Source organism: Pituophis catenifer, unplaced genomic scaffold (assembly GCF_029215685.1).
Source record: "Pituophis catenifer annectens isolate HBS135680 unplaced genomic scaffold, rPitCat1.0.hap2 SCAF_2, whole genome shotgun sequence".
NCBI lineage: Eukaryota > Metazoa > Chordata > Lepidosauria > Squamata > Colubridae > Pituophis > Pituophis catenifer.
In genome coordinates this window covers 154332620-154350719 of record NW_027256882.1, presented here as the reverse complement: position 1 = coordinate 154350719, position 18100 = coordinate 154332620, and the positions used below count along the sequence as shown (strand labels likewise).

The following is an 18100-nucleotide window of genomic DNA, read 5'->3' as shown; positions in this document are numbered from 1 at the left end:
CCAGCCGAAGAAGTCGCCACCCACAACGAATTCCCGGAGGTTCCATTGGCAGAGCAGGGAGAAACAGGGAATTCCTCCGACCCGCTCGACGCCATACCTCCGACTGAACTGCGCAGGTCAACTAGAGTGTGGACACGCCCTGGTCACCTGTGGAACTACGTATGCTAATGTCCACCCCAAGTGACTTCTGAGAGGGGAGGAGTGTTATGTATATAGTTTTGGCGGGAAAGTTTGAACTTAATAGCCCTCAGCTGATTGGCTGACTGCCACAGCTGCAGGGTATATAAGGAGAACTGTTTCCCCAGGTTAGTTGCTGGATTCTCACTCTACATTAAAGAGCTGTTGTCACTCACTGCCTGGCTTGCTGTGTCCTCATTCACCCAACTTAACACTAGTAAAGGTTACAAACTTTTGCAAGCCAAGAAAATTAGTCAATTGCTTAAACGTTACAATATGGAACCCTGTAAGTCTGCAAAAACACCAATGAGTCAGGATTTTAAACATTGTAATAGTCAAAGTCCTGTATTCGATAAGGAAATATATCAATCCTTAATAGTCAGTCTATCATATTTAAGTAATTGGTCTAGGCCAGATATATCTGATAGTGTGAACCAAATGGCTAGATATAATGCTGAACCTACTGAGCAGCACTGGCAAGCTGCTAAGTGAATACTTAGGTATCTGAAGCAAACGATTCATTATTCGTTATTTTTGGAGCCTAGTAGTGACTTAGTTTTAACGGCATATGCTGATGCAAGTTTTGCAACTGATCTACTTACTCATAAATCAACATCAGGTATAGTGATAATGTTGGGTAATGTTTTGATAGGTTGGAAATCTATTAGGCAAAAGCATATTAGTTTGTCAACTATGGAAGCCGAATTTTCATGTTTATCCTTGATGTGTACTGAATTGATATATTATAAGTAATTGTTAATTGATATAGGATTAAATGTGAATGATCCATTTATAGTGTACGAAGATAATCAAACTGCAATCAATATGGCTACTAATTTAGCTGTAAGAACACGGTCTAAGCATACTGATTTGCGATATTTAAATGTTAGACAGTGTGTAAAAAGTAAATTGATTCAGTTAGAGTACTGCATGACTGAACATAATATTGCAGATCATTTCACAAAGGCTCAGGGTGCAATTAAGCATAAAGTGTGTTGTGAGAACTATGGTTTAAGAATGTAAGGTATTATATATCGTCCTACCCAAAGGAGAGAATGTTAGGAAATGATTTTACCTAACTTGTTGGGTTGGCAATATATAAACCATGAATATAGCTTTAAGACTGCTGTATTGCTGAATTGCATCATACTGTGTCCTGATTGGTTAGCTCTGTAGCCAATGTCCTTAAAAGGGAGCTAGAAACATGGTTTGTTTCTTTTTGCTTCTTTTGCTGATATCTTCCGCCGTGCCCTTAAAACTTTCTTTTTTCATCAAGCCAGGCTGGCTTAACATATTTTTAAATTTTAAATTTTTAATTGGTTTGTCATTTTAAACTGGGGCCAAATTAATATATATTCTTTTAATTTTTCTTAATGTTTGTATTGTATGTTTTTATCTGGCTGTACACCGCCCTGAGTCCCTTGGGAGAAGGTGCAGTATATAAATTTGAAATGAAATAAAATAAAAAAAAATATTTGCTGTTTTTGCTGTGTGCTCTTTGCTGTGTTTGCTACTATTTGCAAATATAGAAGAACTGTTTATCGTGTATGAAAACAACGACTGGTAAGAAGACTTTGTTATTGGACTATCCCTGAACTATTGTATTACTAACTACTGCTTTATATGTCAATGACCTGGACTGTTTATTGGACTGTGCCTTATTATTACTTCATGAAAGTAAACACAACTCAGTGTATCTCTGTGTTGGCTGTGTTATTTCCTAACTACTCTCAATCGCTTTTCATGTGCACACCCTTGCTACTCAAGGGTTGCTCTGCAAATTCCTCAACAGGTACCTTGCTCAATAGTAGTGAAAGGGATCTTGGAGTCCTAGTGGACAATCACTTCAATATCAGCCACCAGTGTGCTGCAGCTGCCAAAAAAGCCAACACAGTTCAAGGCTGCATAAACAGAGGGATAGAATCAAGATCACGTGAAATGTTAATACCACTTTATAATGCCTTGGTAAGGCATTCAGTTTTGGTCGCCACGATGTAAAAAAGATGCTGAGACTCTAGAAAGAGTGAAGAAAAGAGCAACAAATATGATTAGGGGGATTGGAGGGTAAAACATATGAAGAACAGTTGCATGAACTGGATATGTCTAGTTTAATGAAAAGAAGGACTAGGGGAGACATGACAGCAGTGTTCCAATATCTCAGGGGCTGCCACAAAGAAGAGGGAGTCAAACTATTCTCCAAAGCACCTGAGGGTAGAACAAGAAGCAATGGGTGGAAACTAATCAAGAAGCATCTTAGAACTAAGGAGAAATTCCCTGACAGTTAGAACAATTAATCAGTGGAACAACTTGCCTCCAGAAGTTGTAAATGCTCCAACACTGGAAGTTTTTAAGAAGATATTGGATAACCAATTGTCCGAAGTGGTGTAGGCAGTGGGTTACTACTACCTCTTTGGCCAAAAAAATGCTTTTAAAAGTAAAAAAAAAAAAAAAAGCCTCTGATGATTGTGTGGCTCAGCTGGGATCATCAGAGGCTTTTAAAAGCATTTTTTCTACAACCTCTTCGGCCAAAGAGGTTATAGAAAAAATGTTTTTAAAAGGAAAAAAGCCTCTGCCGATCAGGCAAGTCAGCTGGGATCTCCAGAGGCTTTAAAAGCATTTTTTTTACAACCTCTTCAGCGGAAGAGGTTGTAGAAAAAATGCTTTTAAAAGTTTTTTTTAAAAAAAAGTTGGCCACACCCACTCAGTCATATTACCACCCCCCAAGCCACGCCCACAGAACCGGTAGTAACAAATTTTACATTTCACCACTTGTAAATAGCAATAGCATTTAGACTTATATACCGCTTCACTGTGCTTTACCGCCCTCTCCAAGCAGGGGTGATATTTATTTATTTATTGGTTCGATTTAAATGCCGCTTCTCTGGAGACTCAGGGCGGCTTACAATGCGTTAAGCAATAGTCTTCATACTTTTGTATATACCTGCTTAGTAGGGCTTTCGCCCCCCCCACCCCAAGCAGTGTTCTTTTTTATACAAAGTCAGCTGATTGCTCCCATAAACCGGGTCCTTATTTTACCTACCTCGAAAGGATGGAAGGCTGAGTCAACCATGAGCCTGGTGAGATTTGAACTTGCAGGCAGCTGGTGTTATTTAACAGCACTTTAGTCTGCTGCGCCACCAAGGCTCTTCCATATCTGCATATCCAGCAGATATTCCATAGCTGCTCTTGCAGTCTTGGCTTTCACTGTTTTTTTTTTCCTGGTTCTGTTTTGATTCCCCCCCCCCCGGAGGTCTTTGAGGTTTAAAATGCTTAGTTAAATATATATAAAGGAAATGATTTTGAAAGGAAGGAGGAGTTGAGGAAATTTCTAGGATTGACTGGATATTGTAGGCTGTGAATAGATAATTATGCTAAGGGAATAGCTTTGAGGGTTTTAACCCAGAAGTGGGGAGGAAAGAGGCAGCCAGTGGCATTTTTGTCTAACTGTTAGACTAGGTCTGTCAAGGATTTCCAGACGGTGGTCAAGCAGTGGTAGCTGTGGCAGTGTTAATGAGGGAAAGCAGAAAATTGACTTTTGGAGGAGCCCTGGTGCCCCACCTCATGTGATGGCAATCTTGAACAAAAACAAACAAACAAAAAAAAAGCCAGTTGATGGCTGACTTTTGAAATATGAGAATGTGCTTATGGAACAAAATGATTTAGTATTAACCAGTGATATTAGCTTGCATCCAGCTCAATTTTAAGAGGAGATTTAGAAGGATGATTGGATGTTGGTGCTGAGAAGGGGTTAATTTGTTTATAGATGGGAAGAGAAAGGGGCAAAGGAGTTTTGGTAGAAGCTAGAAAGTTATGTCTTAAATCAAGCTTTGAATTCCTTTGAAGCTCGGGGCAATAATTTAGCTGACTTGGAGGCCAGGATGGCAGCAGCAGAAGAAGGAGTTAGAGAAAGTGGGAGCAGTAGAAAGTGGAGGAGGTAAATGGATAGTGGCAAATGTTGATTTTGGGAAGTCTATATCAGGGTAGTCATTGGGGGACTAAGGTATGATGCGATTTGTTTTTAGAAGCTTATGGATGCTGTGGATTGTATTCAGTACCTAAACAAATATGTGACAAATGTATAGTATGTAAAAGAGTTAATAAAGAGTTAAAAAGAGTTAATAAAGAGTTAGTAAACAAGTTCTACAACATAAAGAAAAGGGAGAGTGACATCTAGCGTGAGGCCATTTCAATGCATTCAAGTTGATTTTACTGAACTACCTCGAGTGGGGTGACTTAAATATTTATTGGTGAGAGTGGCTCTCTTGACTGGATGAGTTGAAGTTTATCCAACCATGAGGGCCACTGCAGGAGTAGTCACCAAAATTATACTGGAATGGATAATACCTAGATATTGAATAATAGCAGCTACATACAGCAACCAAGGAACTCATTTTACTGCAAAAGTGCTTCAATCGATCATGGAGGCAGTGGCAATTAAGTGGCAATATCACTTGGACAGCAGTTCAAACTAAAGACAAAGGGTGGACCCACTTCACATGTGTAAAAGGACCAGTGGAAGAACTTCAAGAGTGGAACGTGATTCCTAGAGAAGACCCACTGAGAATAAAAATTACCAAAAATGATGTGGTCATTGTGGTATGAATGGGTTTTGTTTGTGATTTTTCTCGTTGCAGGAATAGCAACTTTTTGGTCTTTCTGGCCTGAGAGGTGGTCTATGTTATTCCATCTGAAGATCCCAAAAGAAGCTGTGGAACTTCTCACCCTACAAAATGTGTTGGTTCTGTGATTGTAACTGTATCACTTAAAGTTGCTGTTGTTATTCTTGATTGTGGACTGATACATGCCTGTGGGGAATAGTGGGACACTGTGATTGTGGAAATGTGCAAAGGATTTCTCTCCATAGAAACTCTATATATTGGGGCATTGAATCAGATCAACCTGACTTGAACACAGTAGTCCTAGGAGATAGTGATATCATGATCCCTGAAGATATAGAATGGATTGATTTAATGCAATGGTTAAATATTTGGGAATAATTTTGTTCACGGGTAGGAATAATAAGACGAGAATATAATGCAATGATAAGTGTGAAAAATTATATTATATTACAAGCAAGGGTGTTTTCTTCATTTAATGTAACCTTTCAGGTAGATATTTGCTCCATAATACCATGCTCAGATAATGATAATTCGTGCGAGCCATCTTAGCTGCATCCAAAGGAACTTCAAATGCCCAGTTAAGAATTGAGACAGGCATGCCTCAAATTCAGGTAAGAGCCTGGAAAATGGTGATCATTCATTGGCTAAAAATGCATTTCTTTCCAGAGGGGCTGTCCCCGCTAGTGTTGACTGATAACTTGCCTTCCCCCTGGAAACAGACAATAGACCACAAGCTGGGCTCATATGGGCTCTGACCGGTATTCTTAATGTCCCTAGGCTTTGACCAAGCAAAGAAAGTAGTAATCGATAGAATGAAGGACATGGAGTTTCAAGAAGAACTAAATAGGTTACTTCTCCACAGTAGGGACAGAATCAAGCAGAGTCAGGTAGTGCATTCTAGGCATTGACCAGTCTTGCTGAAGTCGCATTTTCTGCAATTGAGTTTGGAGCGGTTTACATTGAGTTTGTATCTATTGTGTGCTCGTGTATTATTGTGGTTGAAGCTGAAATAGTCATTGACAGGTAGTATGTTGTAGCGGATAATTTTGTGTACTACGGTTAGGTTGGATTGTAGGCGGCGTAGTTCTAGCTTGTCCAAACCCAAAATTTCAAGCCTGGTGGCATAAGGTATAACACAATTGAAGTATTGATGACAAAATAGGCACCGCAGCAAGACAGCATACATTTGTTTGTTGACAGAGCTGATCTCCACATGGGAGAAGTAGCTCAGATGAATTTTTCTTTTCTAGCCACATATTACAATGATGCTGTTTATTCTAGCCATGGCATCTGCTTTAACATCATTCTACTTTGGTATCCATCTTCAAATTAGCCAGCAACAAAAGAATTTCAGGAAGCAACAATCCAATAGGATTATTCATTCATTTATATAGCATGCAACTTATGACCATAATGGCGCCTATGCATCCAGACCATAAGTCCTGACAGTTATAAAATGGTTTTACAACTTTTTTTGGTTGTACCTATATTTCTTTTTGATTATTAAGCAATCACTGTGGTCATTAAATGAACTAATACTTCATCTGAAAACGTGAAGTAAATGCTGGCTTTTGTTAAAACCGTTGTAAAATGAGATCACATGACCTCAGGACACCACCCACAGCTACAGATTTGGTCTGGTTGCTGAGACGAGCAGCCAAAGTTCGGTCTTTTGACCACAGATGGGATGGGACTGTAATAACTTCTAACCTATAGTAGGTCATAAGTAGCCCTCAGGTGGATCCATGGTAACTTTGAATGGTTGCTAAGTGACCACTCATAAATCAAGGATTCCCTGGATAGTGCTCCTGTATTAAAATAATACTTCAGCTTTCTAATGGTAAGACCAATAGTCTTATAACAACTCACATAACTAGCATGGCTAAGAGTTCCAAAGGCTTATCCTTTCATCTGCCAGAAAGGCTTAATCCTAGAAGATGGGACACCCAAGAACAAGGAGGAAATGCAGCTGTGTTGTCAAGCGCCTGAATTGTGGTCATGTGACTGTGGTGCATGGCCAACCATTGGAACTTCAGATCTGGATTGCAAGTCCCCTTTTTCTTGTAATATTCTGTACATTTTTTAAAACCTTCTGTTTTATGTCCATCCTTCCTCTTTTACTTCTAAACAGTTTTCTTGTTGCAGCGTGTACATTGTCACTGCTAACTCCTCTAATTCTAATTACCGTACTTTTTGGAGTATAAGACGCACCTTTTTCACCCTAAAAGGGGGTGAAAATTTAGGTGCATTTTATAAATTGAATGTAGCCCTGCCCACCCACTGGCCCCCACCCTTTGGCCTGTGCCTCGCAGCAGTTACCTCCTTGCAAGCAAACAGCAAGAAAAAACAGCTCCTTTCAGCTTCGGCATAGGCTAATTAGCACAAGTTGATTAGATTGGCCTCCCGATTCTCAGCTGATTTGCTCTCAGCTGTTTTGCGCAGGGCTCTGCAGCTTGCTGCAAAGAGTGCTGGAGCAGATTTTCCCCCCCCCCTTGTGCTAATCAAGCTATGCTGAAAACGAAACTGAGAGTAAAGCAGGCTGTTTGCTGTTTGCTGTAACGAGGCAAAATTAGGCAGTGGGAGATTTCTTTTTCTTCTTTTTTCTCACCAAAAAGGTAGGTGCAAACAACGGGAAATTCAGGGGAAAAGAGGGGAGTTCAAGATTTTAAACACAAAAGAAAAAAGGAGAAAGAAAAAGGCAAAAATAAAAATGGGGAGAAAAAGAAAAAGAAATGAAAGAGAAAAATGTTATACATATTTAGATTTGAAATATGAATAATAGTAAGAAATAAATGGGAAATTATGATGTCAAAAATGAAATGAATAATAATTGGAATATTTGTCTTTGTATTTTTGAAATCTGGATAATGATAAGTTTTTATTCTTTTATTTTTTTTTAGAAATTTGAATAAGTATAAACTGTAACAATTGAAATACCTTTAATGGTATATGGTGGTGAAAGTAAAAAGGATTAACTTGTAGCTTGGATAACAGCTAGAACATTGTTAAATTTAATTAGGGAAATTGTAATGATTGAAATATTTTTAATTATATATTGTGATGAAAGTAGAAATGATTAAATTGTGATTTGAAGGATTATATGGGCAAAACTATGGGTTATTGGGAGAGTTTAAGATGTGAAAATGAGTAACATAAGGGGAAAATTATTTGGTTTATTATTATTGGTAAATATAATTAATTGATTTGTAAGAAATCAGATTGCATGGAAATAATTGGAATATTCATGTTCATATTGATTAATATACAAAAAAGATAGTTATATAACTAATTGACTTATATTAAAATGTTGAATTTATATTAAACAATTGTAATATTACATAATTAACCAATGTGAGGATGGATATAAAAATAGATGACAATGGGAAGGGGTATAATATAGAATAGAAGGGAAAAATTGAATTTGATTAAGATTAGAGATGAGGATGAAGGGTAATATTGGTTTTTTTAAAAAATAGATGAGGAATAAATATGGGAAAAAGGAAATCTAGAAATTGTAAATTTAATTGAAATGACGAAACACTGTTTAAATTTGTGAACCGGCCAAATACTCTGTTCAAAGAAAATACATTGTATGTTTATATGTGTGTTTTTCTAAAAAATTTTTAAAAAATCTTTTTTTAAAACAAGAAAATGAAAAAAGGTAGGTGTGTCTTATACTCCGGTGTGTCTTATACTCTGAAAAATATGGTAAGAGATGCTTTCTGTCAGATGTGCTTCCTTCAAAGTCCAGGAAAGAATGACCCAAACTCCATAATTTATAGAGAAAAGTACTTTTACTAGAAGATGAAGTGAATGCAACCAAAGGAAAGCTGAAATTAAAGCAATAGGCACGAAAAATGCATATAGAAAGCATCCCCTCCCACTGTCCATCGTAAATCATCCAATCCAAAGGCCTCCCAGGGTCAGGTGGAAGCATGTCTGACAGCGTCAACAATCAGGAATGCCACGATGGTTGACCCGATAGCAACTTCAAAGATTCAGTTTCGTTTCTCCAGCACGCTTCCCTCCCCAGACCCGCTAGCTCTCCCCCTCCCTGGTTTCTATGGCAGCCAAAGCAATAAAAGCGGAGGCTGACATTCGGCCCTTCTGCAGAAGAAATGTTAGTCCTAAACAGGGAAGAGAAAGAAAATGCAACACAGAAATTATGGTTTATCAGGGTATTTGGTATGAAACTACTGTACTTTCCTGGGCGCCCGGACATCACGTTTATTCACCCATTCAGCTTGAGATAAAGGGAAATGTTTCCAAGCCACCAGATATTGCACTTTACCATGGTGTTTCCTAGAGTCTAGAATTTCCTTAACTTCAAAATGTTGTTCCCCTTCTATCAGTATGGGGACCGGGGGAGAACCTTGGTCCGGACGCAAAGGGGATGAGTGTTCTGGTTTCAACAAGCTAACATGAAATACAGGGTGGATTCGTCTCAGGATTTTTGGCAATTCCAATTCAACTGTTACTGGGTTTATGAGTCTAGTGATTAGGAAAGGACCCACATACTTGGGTCCAAGCTTTTTTGATTTCTGGGAAGTCTGTAAATATTTGGTGGAAAGATAAACCCTATCACCCACTTTGTACACCTGTGCCGGGGACCTTTTTTTGTCAGCCTGGATTTTATGTGCTTGGTGTGCGTCATCTAAAGCTTTTTGAATTACTGCCCAAGTACCCCGTAGCTGTTCAATCCACCCAATTAAAGAGGGGTTCTGTGGGTTATCCTGTGGTAGCTCGGGGATCAGCACAAACTCCTGACCAGACGCTACCTTAAACGGAGTGAACCCGGTGCTGCTATGTATGGAGTTATTGTACGCCACCTCTGCAAATGGCAATAGGTCCACCCAATTATCTTGCTGGTAATTTACATAACATCTCAAGTACTGTTCTAACATGGCATTGGTTCTCTCACAAGCCCCATTAGTCTGGGGGTGGTGGGCGGAGCTTAACCCCTGGGCGGAGCCTATCAACTTTAAAAACTCCTTCCAAAAGTTGGAAGTAAATTGTACACCCCTGTCTGAAATTATACGTTTTGGAGCCCCATGTAATCGGTAAACATGAAGAATAAACAATTTTGCAAGGGTTTTAGCTGAAGGGATTTTAGAACAGGGGATGAAATGCACTTGTTTGGAAAACAAATCAGTTACTGCCCAAATGACGGTGCACCCTTCACTTTCTGGTAGGTCAACAATAAAATCCATGGATATTTCTTTCCAAGGGGCATTCGGCCTTGCCACACTCTGAAGTAAACTGGGCGGCTTCCCCAGAGGTCTCTTAACTGAGGCACATACCAGACAACTAGCTACATATGCCTCTATGTCCTTTTGAGTGCAGGCCACCAAAATTGTCTTTTAATGAGATGTAGAGTTTTAACAAATCCAAAGTGCCCTGCCGCCTTGGCGTCATGAGCGTACTGCAACATTGTTACTCTTAAACTGGCAGGAACATACAATTTTGCTCCAATCCAAGCTAGACCATCACGGAGTGTACATTCATTTGAGTGGGTTTTAAACCATTCGTCAGTTCTCAAGACTTCTTGCAGTATCTGAAGTAACTTGCCCGAGAGGGCTGGATCGGCCTTCTCCTGTGCTCTGGTAGTCATTGGCGCTGCTACTTGTGTCGAAGGGATGATAGAACGAACCACTTCCTCCTTGGTGCTGTTGTATTGAGGCAATCTGGAAAGTGCATCCACCATGAAGTTCTTTCCACCAGGAGGGTAATGTAGAGTGAAATTAAAACGGTTGAAGTGTTGGGCCCAACGAGCTTGCTTTGGTGACAGCTTATGCGGTGTTTTCAATGCCTCCAGGTTTTTATGGTCAGTCCAAACTTCAAAAAGGTGCTTTGCTCCTGCTAGAAATTGTCTCCACGTTAACAATGCCCATCGCACTGCAAAAGCTTCCTTTTCCAATATGGCCCATCTCCTCTCAGTTTCTGACAATTTACGGGACGTGTAAGCACAGGATTGTAATTCCCCTTTTCCGTTCTTTTGCAAAAGTACTGCTCCCACGGCCACGTCGCTCGCGAAAGGTTTTTCCATGTCCGGATGTTTGAGAACTGGTTCAGCAGCAAACTATCATTTCAACTTTTCGAATGCCGCTTGACAGTCCATAGTCCATTCAAGAGGTCGTGAGGGCCTTGGTTTTACCTCACCTTTAGTTCTCAGAAGATTGGTTATTGGCAGCACAATTTTTGCAAATGAGGGGATAAACTGTCTATAGAAGTTCGCAAATCCCAGGATACTCTGTAGTTGTTTGCGGGTGCGTGGAGCGGCCCATTCCAGTACGGCCCAAACCTTTCCAGGGTCCATCTCTATCCCCTCATGCGATATGCGATATCCAAGGTAGCCAATTCTGCTTTGGTGGAACTCGCACTTAGAAAGTTTGGCATATAGTTCAGCAGCCCTGAGTTTTTTCAGGACCATTCGCACCAACTTCACATGGTCGTCCATGTTCTCAGAGTAGATAAGAATGTCGTCCAAGTAGACCAGGACCCCCTTATACAGGTGCTCATGCAGTACTTCATTAATCAATTGCATGAACACAGCAGGGGCTCCCTGTAGTCCAAACGGGAGCACTCTAAACTGGAAACATCCAAGTGGGCAATTAAATGCTGTCTTCCATTCATCCCCCTCTTTAATTCTCACTTGGTAGTATGCCTCCCATAAGTCAAGTTTGGTGAAGACTTTTCCCTTCCCTAAGTGAGACAGCATGTCCTTCATGAGTGGTAGGGGGTAAACATTTTCCACGCAAATAGCGTTAAAATTTCTATAATCAACTACCAAGCGAAAGGAGCTGTCCTTCTTTTCTCGGAATAATACCGATGCCGCCACCCTTGGTCTGGCTGGTTGGATAAAACCCCATTCTAGATTTTTATCAATGAAGTTTCGCAATTCCCCTAGTTCACGAGGGGTCATGGGGTAGATTTTTGGCTTAGGGAGCTTCACCCCAGGGAGTATTTCAATGGTACAGTCCATAGCTCTGTGGGGAGACAAAACATCCGAGGCCCTTTCACTAAAAACTTCACGGAGATCCCAATACTCTTTTGGAATCTTCTCCTCTCCTTCAATGTGGCCTACTGCCATTTCCGCTCTTTCGGGCTCTATACCTTCCTCAAGGGGGGTTTCTTCCCTTTCTAGTCTCGGTTTTCCGGTACGAATACGCAGGACCCCCGTTCTCCAGTTAACCCGTGGGTTCCATCTACAGAGCCAGGGCACTCCAAGTATTAGGGGTCGTTCCATGCCAGGGGCCACAATAAATCTGAGGCTCTCTACGTGATTTCCCAATTGCATTTCAATAGGTTCGGGCACAAAGCTGTCTGGGCCCGCTCCTGCAATCGATCCATCCAGCTGACAGAATGCAATGGGCCTTTTTAATGTTTTTAGCCTCAGGCTCAGTTTCTCCACCACTTTCGGGCTGACTATGCACCTGATGCACCCAGAGTCTAAGAGGGCTAACATCTGCGCATGTTTCCCTGTGGATGGCACCCTTATTTCTATGGGGACGAGCATGGGGTCCTCTGTGTGACTCACCAGATCATCTGAGTCAGAGTTGGAGTCCGTCCCGCTGACATCTGCGGTGGTCGGAGTTCCTAACTCACCCTGGTTTCAGGGAGTTAACTCAACGACTTCTCCTTTCAGGGCGGTGTCGCGGCCTTTTGCGGGTGCTTTTTCAGCCTTCTTGGGCCCCGAGCCGTAGATTTTGGCACTGGCTTGGAGAAACATTCTGCAGCCTGATGGCTTTCCTTTCCACATTTGTAGCAGGTGAAGGGCTTTGCGGTAGAAGGAGGATGACGGATCTCCTGCACGGCCTGCTCGGAGTCGGCTTCGGGCCAGCTCGATCTCCACATCCTCAGCTACTACATACCAACTCTGCAAGTCTTCGGGGACCCCCCGCCCTCTACAGTCCTTGTATATTTCTTCATTCAGCCCATCTTTGAAACTTTCCAGTAGAGCCGCTTCTGACCACCCTGTCATGTAGGGTGCCAGCTCGCGAAATTTTTAGGTGTATTCTGCCACTGATCTCCAGCCCTGCTGGATGCCCTTCATTCTGAGTCTCGACTTCTGTTCAGCTAGGTGGTCTTCAAATCGCCTCCTAAGAGCCCCCATGAACTGGTGGTAGTTCCTCAGCAAGGGGGAGTTATTATTGTGGAGGACCACCATCCATTCAGCGGCTACTCCCTCTAGGACGTTCGTGACGCATCTCACTCGAGCTGCATCTAATAAGTAGTCCTCCCCCCAGTCCTGCATGTGGTTCCACACTTGGGTCAAGAAAAGCCCCAATGTCTTTGGATTCTCATCATATTTTCTGGTTGGGGGGGAATTTTTGGTTTTTTATGCCTGCGGGGTGGGGCCTGCAAGGCTGGGGGTCCCTGGGCGGCTGCATCCCCCACTTGAGCTCCAGAAGCCTGAGATGTTCCTTCCCCTGCTTTGTCTTCTTCTCCCCCACAGGCTGTCTCTTCTGGATCCCCCCTGGGGCAGTCTCCTCCCTTCTCCACAGGGAACCCATAAGACTCACGACTTTTCCGGCTTTCTTCGATATCATGGAGGAGTTGCAACGCTTGCACCATCATGAGGTTTTTCTTTTGCTCTTGCAGCCACACTGCCTCTCTCTTATGGGGTCTGGAGGTGGCTACTCCCTGGGGGGTCCTCCCCAGGTCCGGCAGCCTTCCTACTCCTCTCAACCATCTAGCTTCTTCAGGCTCCTCTCTCAGTCAAAGTTTTTCCATCCATTCTGCAGCCTCTTTCTCTGCTTGAAATGACGTTATCGTAGAACCAGATGCTCCCATCTGGTCTTCTTCACCCCCCTGGTCTGACAAAATTTGTTATCAGCCCCCTCAGTGTTTATCCGGGATGGCTGGAGATGAATTTCAGCTTAATGTCAGTGCTGACCAGGAAAGAATGACCCAAACTACATAATTTATTGAGAAAGGTACTTTTACTAGAAGATGAAGTGAACGCAACCAAAGGAAAGCTGAAATTAAAGCAATAGGCGCAAAAAATGCATATAGAAAGCATCCCCTCCCATTGTCCATCGTAAATCATCCAATCCAAAGGTCTCCCAGGGTCAGGTGGAAGCACGTCTGGCAGCGTCATCAATCAGGAATGCCACGACGATTGACCCGATAGCAACTTCAAGGATCCAGTTTTGTTTCTCCAGCACGCTTCCCCCCCAGGCCCCCTAGCTCTCCCCCTCCCTGGTTTCTATGGCAGCTAAAGCAGTAAAAGCGGAGGCTGAAACTTTCCCTTAAATTACTTCACAGCGTATCCATAAATATGGGGACCAATTACACTTGGGGACAACACGGCTATGATGTGTTGCAAATTTAGTTTAGAAAACCCTGCATTCTCCAAATCTTTCCAGGTCTCTTTTAACAAGGAGCACCCATCTGCCACATGTCTCCAAGTAGGCTCACAGACTTTTTGCCAGAAGGAGATCCAGGTTGATCTGCCAGCTGCTACATGTTCAATGAAATAGAATGCACCACCCTGGAAAAAATAAAATAATATAAAAAAGATCATAGAAAGCAGAATGCTTTGAAATTACATAAAAATTCACACTCTAATCAAGACTGTTGTTATATAACTTTCTGAGGATATGAACTCTTAGTGACTAGAAGAACAGTTTTTAACTTCTGCAGGGAAATGGCAGATTTGGGGCAGCATTTAAAACTTTTATTTAAAGGTGAAGGGCAGTCTTTAGTCTATTTACTTAAGATATCGTGCTGTACAGAGGCTTCTGCAGGATCAGGGAATAGCCAAACAACCTCCCAAAGTAGTGTTGTGCAACACCAGACATAACCATATTGGCACAGCCTTTTCTGTAACAGCATAATGCTTCCACCCCCTCATGTTTTCCTCATGTAACCAACCGCCCTTGTCCCCCAGCTACAGTGTCAGCTTGATCTACTCTGGTTCTTACTCAGGTTTCCTCCAAATCAAACTTGATCCCTGGTGATTTGATGCAGACTTCCACATGGGGAAAGCACTTTTGGAAACCATTCAAAAGCGGTTTGTCATTTCACAGAGATGTTGTTTTAACTTTTCAAAATAGCTTCAACCTAATATTTTCTGGAGATGTCTCACTGAAGTACCAACCAGACCCCTATCTCAGGCCAGAAGGTTGCTGCCATTTACTAACATTAAAGTTATGCATATATTCCTTGAAGTTGTTGTACAGAGTCTGAAAATGATTCAGAAACACAAGGCAGGCAGGAAAGGTGTGGTTGCTTTAAGCAGGAATCCAGTTTAGGTTCAGCCCAAAAATCAGCAGCACAAAGAGCAGCAGAGAGAGACTTCCGGTCTGGAGCCGCAGCGCCCTAATCGGGGAATTAGGAGGCTCTAATGAGCCCGCGGAAACCCCGACTGACAAACCGCTATCCGAGTTGTCTTTGGACCGACCCCCATCTTGTAGGGATGGGGGGTGAAGAGGAGCAGTTCGGAGGGCCAAGAGGAACAGGCAAGTTCCTCGGAAGCCAGAGGGAATCCTCAAGTTGGCGGTGGAGGTAGGCAGCCATGGTGGATGACACAAAGCCGCGGCAGACTGGGACACAAGATCGTGCAGGAGAAAGAAGAAAGAACAAGCATTTCGAAGCCGGGTGAGTGACACCAACCCAGGCAAACAACGGGAATACTTGGAGTATTTTTTAAAATAAGACCCCAACCTTAAACAGAGGCTACAGATCCGTGGGGCTTGAAGATTTAAAAGAAAGGGGGAGGGAAATGGAGACTCAAGACAAACTTTGCATTAATTAATTTGGCTTAGAAGAATTTGTTTTTAATAATTTGGAAAATTGGACTTTTTTTTCTTGTTTTCTTTGGAGTGGATTGAAGATGTTTTTTTTGGAATCTAAACCTGTGAAAGTTAACAAAGTTAATGAAAATTGACAGACGGATGGCTACAAAATTGCCATGAAGTCTGGGGTGACTAAGCAGGAGAGTGGATTGAAGAGATTTTACTTTCTGCTTGGAAAAGGAAGTTCCTAAATGGCCCTTCTACTTTGGATTATTATGATTACTTTGGAATTAACATTAGACTAATGGATTTTGGAAATTTTTATCCTGTTCTGGTGATTTTAAGAAGAAAGAAGGAAGATCTTGGATCTTTTCTATAATGGAAATTTACAGACTTAGCAAAAAGAAGGTGTGGCGCACGAACACAAGACAGGAAGTGGATACATCACACTTGGAGCAGACATTATAAGAGCATTAAAGTGATATATAGAACTTTTAATTTGAATAGATGAACTTTGAAGTGGAACATGTGGACAGACAAGAAAAAGGAGAAACAAAATAGATTTAAACTAAATGTAATTAAATTGTAATGTAATGCTTAAAAGCCTAAAGGAATAAAAGGTTTTGGGTTTTTTTGGATTAAAACAGGAAGGTTTTTGGAATAATAAAGAAAGAAAATAATAAATGGCAAATAAAATAGGGATTTATATACTAAGTGGTTAAAAATTACAATGAGAATTGTATACTAATGTGAGATAACTTTAAGAAAACTTATTATTTGTTATAATATGCTTCAACTATATTCTGCAAACAAAGTTAGACTGGTGACTATGCTTGATTAACATATTATTGAATGAAACTATGAAATATACAGATGGTAGAAATAAATTGTGATTTAATTCAACAAATACTGGAAATGATGATTACTATGAAATATAATGAGAATTAATTTTGATGAATATGCTGAGACATAGAGACCAAATAGATAATTATGATGTAAGGGAAAACTAAATAATGAGGTGAAGGATACTAACTAGATAAGAGTTAGAGACTCGGAGGAAGTAAGTGGGAAAATAATTAAAATGCTGGAAATCAGCTAAACAATGGCAGGAGAGTTGGAGGAGACTATGCTGTAAATCAGCCAAACATAAAATGCTGGATATTGATGAGCTATAGATACAGAGATAATGACTTAAAATTTAATTTGAAGCTAAAACTGTATTGATATATTAGATTTGTTTAGATGAAAGTGTTAGAATTTTATGTTTAAATTTGTTTTTTTTTTCTGTTTTAAACTTTTAAAAGATGTAATGGAAAAGTGGAATAAAGCGTGTTAAAAGAATGTAAGCATGTTAACTGTCTATGACCGGATCGAAACTCGGTTCTTGAAAGTTATATTTTATGTTTATGTTTGGAAAAAAATTACAAAAAATAAAAAATAAAAAAAGAGCAGCAAAGAGGTGCTGTTTTCGTGAGATCTAAAGCCCTTGCTCCCATGCGCCCCTGCATAGTCCCCATTGTTTTCAAAGCATGCACACCTGCCTTGTGCCCATTATTTGGTGGTCTGGACAGACCAGACTTGATTTTCCCTGTTTGCCCTTTGACTTACTGGTCTGAGCACTCGCAGAACCTCCTTCAAGGCAGCCTGGGGGCTGTTCACAGAGCAAAACACCAGCGTGCCAACCACCACATCCATAGAGTTGTCCGACACCGAAGACATGTTCTCGGCAGAGGCGACCACAAAATTCTCGAACTGGAGATGGGTGTTCTGAGCCATGCTCTGCAGGAGAAAATTTCGAAAGTTGGGATTGTAGTCCACACAGGTCACATAAGAGTTGGTGGGATAAAACTGAAAGTTGCTGCCAGGGCCCACGCCGATCTCTAGCAGGTGGAGCTTTCCCGAGGAGTCGGCAAAGTCCTGCATGTTCTTGAACAGCGTTTCCTTTTCCTTGTGCAGTTTTTTATTGTAGATTTTGCTGTAGTGGCTCATCAAAACTGGGAAAAGTCTTTTACCAATAGGATCCCATAAGCCAAAATAGGCAAGCACATAGATGGGCAGGGTGAGGATTTTCATGCATTGTTGGAAGATGAGAACCAGCATCGTTGCCGGACTAACAAGAGAAACCCTTCTTGTTTGAACCCCCCCCTCAATGATTTGCTTTAAATACTCCCTGCTACGCCCTGTTCCTTTAATGATGTTTCGTAAGCAAACTGTCCACATCCAGTTCCCAGTTGGGATCTGTTCCACATTTTCCTTAAAGGAACAGCAACATCAAGAAAGAACAAGAAAGTCCAGTTGCCTCCTGAAAAAGCACCTTTGGGACTTTCAGTCACTTGTTGAAAAAAAAAAGATCCAGTGGGTGTTGTAATTTGCAACATTTGAATTTGATTTAAAATGCAGCTTGTTATTTATAGAGCTTAGAGAAAATTAATAATTAAATAAATTTAAAAGACAGAAGGTGACAAGCTGTGAGTATGTGTAGAAGTCGCAAGCTCACATTTTTGGTCCCAGGTGAATTGGTTTTTAATTCATGTGCCACCCACCTCTGGGTGTGGGGTTTCCTGC

The 18100-nt window shown here is 41.2% G+C and overlaps 1 protein-coding gene across 1 annotated transcript; it reads right to left on the bottom strand.

Annotated features, from left to right (window-relative positions):
• Positions 1–14052: 14052 nt before the first annotated feature.
• Positions 14053–17635, bottom strand: LOC139310641 (thiol S-methyltransferase TMT1A-like). The gene is made up of 2 exons (XM_070934839.1): positions 17144–17635; positions 14053–14289 (listed from the first exon to the last, which is right to left on the bottom strand). The coding sequence occupies exons 1-2, from the start codon at positions 17633–17635 to the stop codon at positions 14053–14055; spliced, it is 729 nt and encodes a 242-aa protein (XP_070790940.1).
• Between the last annotated feature and the right edge of the window lie 465 nt (positions 17636–18100).

Excerpts from the sequence above, each read along its gene's own strand:
- LOC139310641 (XM_070934839.1), bottom strand. The coding sequence starts at position 17,635 with ATGCTGGTTCTCATCTTCCAACAATGCATGAAAATCCTCACCCTGCCC. Across the intron at positions 14,290-17,143 it reads TTCTGCGAGTGCTCAGACCA|GGTGGTGCATTCTATTTCAT; the intron begins GTAAGTCAAAGG and ends TATTTTTTCCAG.